This window comes from Malania oleifera, chromosome 2, assembly GCF_029873635.1.
Source record: "Malania oleifera isolate guangnan ecotype guangnan chromosome 2, ASM2987363v1, whole genome shotgun sequence".
NCBI lineage: Eukaryota > Viridiplantae > Streptophyta > Magnoliopsida > Santalales > Ximeniaceae > Malania > Malania oleifera.
Genome location: NC_080418.1, coordinates 40,107,724 through 40,109,802, shown reverse-complemented (window position 1 = coordinate 40,109,802; position 2,079 = coordinate 40,107,724). Strand labels below are relative to the sequence as shown.

The 2,079-nt window shown below is 32.5% G+C and overlaps 1 protein-coding gene across 1 annotated transcript; it reads right to left on the bottom strand.

Moving 5' to 3' along the window:
• Positions 1 to 529: 529 nt before the first annotated feature.
• On the bottom strand, positions 530 to 1,300 carry LOC131148145 (uncharacterized). The gene has a single exon (XM_058097882.1). The coding sequence runs from the start codon at positions 1,298 to 1,300 to the stop codon at positions 530 to 532; it is 771 nt and encodes a 256-aa protein (XP_057953865.1).
• Between the last annotated feature and the right edge of the window lie 779 nt (positions 1,301 to 2,079).

Sequence of the window (2,079 nt, the reverse complement as noted above, 5' to 3'; positions counted from 1 at the left end):
GGAACATATAGAACATTATAAAGAACTAACAAATCTGATGTGCAACAGGAACACATGTTCCATTTGACAATTTTACTAATGTGTTTAGAACAGAGATAATTGTAGTGTGATCCGAAATACAACTGACCATGTGATCAGTAGCACCACTATCAATTATCCAAGAATTTGATTACTTAGAAACAAAATGAGGTGAATTAATCATACCTGACAAACTCAAAGAGTTTGAATCAGAAGATGAGTTGCTCATAGCATTCATGGTTGTAGGTTAAGGTGTTTGTGAAAAGGATTGTAGGAAAGAAAGAAGCTATTAACACTGTTCTTTGGTGAAAGGAAACTAAAGAGTGGAATCTTTGGAAGAACAATCTGGGTCATTGGAAGATAATGAAACTTGATGTACAGAAAATCTTTTGGTTCTTGGATTCTGACGATATCCAGGTGGATATCCATGTAACTTGTAGCATCTATCAACTGTATGCCTAGTGAGACCACAATGAGTACAAACTGGTTTGTGACGTTACTTTTGATAATTCTAAACCATTGTTCCAAGAACATCTTTTGTTAACAAAGCAACATTTTCAGTCATCAAGGATGATCCCACCACGTTTCTTTGCTTTTCTTCTTGTAAAGTAAGTGATAAAACATTATCAATGGATGACGTTGGATCCATGAGCAGAATTTGTCCTTGAATATGTGTAAAAGAGTCATTAAGACCCATAAAAAATTGAACAACATATTCTTTTTTATGTTGATCAATTAATGTTTTTAAGGCTCCACAAGAACAACTCGAATTACAAGAACAACTAGGAATTGGTTTCATAGTAGAAAATTCATCCCATACAGCTTTCAACTTCCTGTAATAAGAACTAATAGAAGATTTATCTTGAACTAATGAAGCAAGATCTTTCTTGAGTTGAAATAAACTGGGATCATTACCTTGTGTAAATCTGATCTTCAAATTCTTCCAAACTTCTTCAGCAATCCAAGTGCTGATAACACTGACAACAATTTCTCGTGTAAGAGAATTCAAGATCCTTGAAAGGACCATGTTATTGCAACGAAACCATAGAATGTACGATGAGTTAAACTGATTTTCAGGCTGAGAAAAAATTCCATCCAAAAAACCCATCTTGTTCTTGGCATTGAGAGCTGTCAACATTGATTTTCTCCACGTATAGTAGTTCTTACCATTCAAAGGCTGAGAAACCAAGATCAAACCAGGGCTTTCTCCATGATGAAGAAAATAAAGGTCGGAAAAATCCTCAAGCAAAAAACAAGAAGAGGCAGTGGAAGTCAAATTCATATCAGAGTTTATTGCTCTGATACCATATCATAATAGAAGAAAGAAAATGTATTGCAAGAATGTAACAAGAAAAACAGAGTCTTGGATAGGAAAATGATCAAAACTTGCATTGTATTTCTTATATCTCTTGACATGAATCAAATTTCTATTTATACACATACATTAATAGCAAACTAACTAACTTGTGCACGTGTAACTCTATTGACTTGTATCATTTGACTTATAATTTAGTAGGCAGACTAAACTCTTTTTTAAAATCTACACAAAAAAAAAAAAAAAACACACACACACACAAAAACACATACAAGTCACACATAGAGTTTCAGAACATGGTTCTTGATCAACAGATATAGTCAAAGCCATTGGATAATGTTTCTGTAACACTTCGACCCTCTAAGTGGGTCCGAAGTGCTACTAATTCATTCATTTACCTAATAATTTATATTCTAATATCATGTATGCAGCGAAAAATATAAATATAATCTCCACAAATATAATACCATAGTTTACTATTTCTATCTATAATAAAAAATAACTATTCATCATCGGTATTCTCTTATATACACATCCAGTATTCACAATCATCCATATCTCAGAAAACTTAAAACATAAAAATAAAGCATAACTTAATATATATATCCCAAAAATATCATCAAAATTATACTCTTTTCCCTTCTATAACCCAAAAAAATGTTGTAACAACCTCGAGCTCTCTAAGCTCGATCTTGTGGAGGTCCTAAAAAAGATAAATTCATATTTGGGTGAGACACATCTTAGTA

Coding starts and splice junctions, on each gene's coding strand:
- LOC131148145 (XM_058097882.1), bottom strand. CDS start 1,300: ATGAATTTGACTTCCACTGCCTCTTCTTGTTTTTTGCTTGAGGATTTT.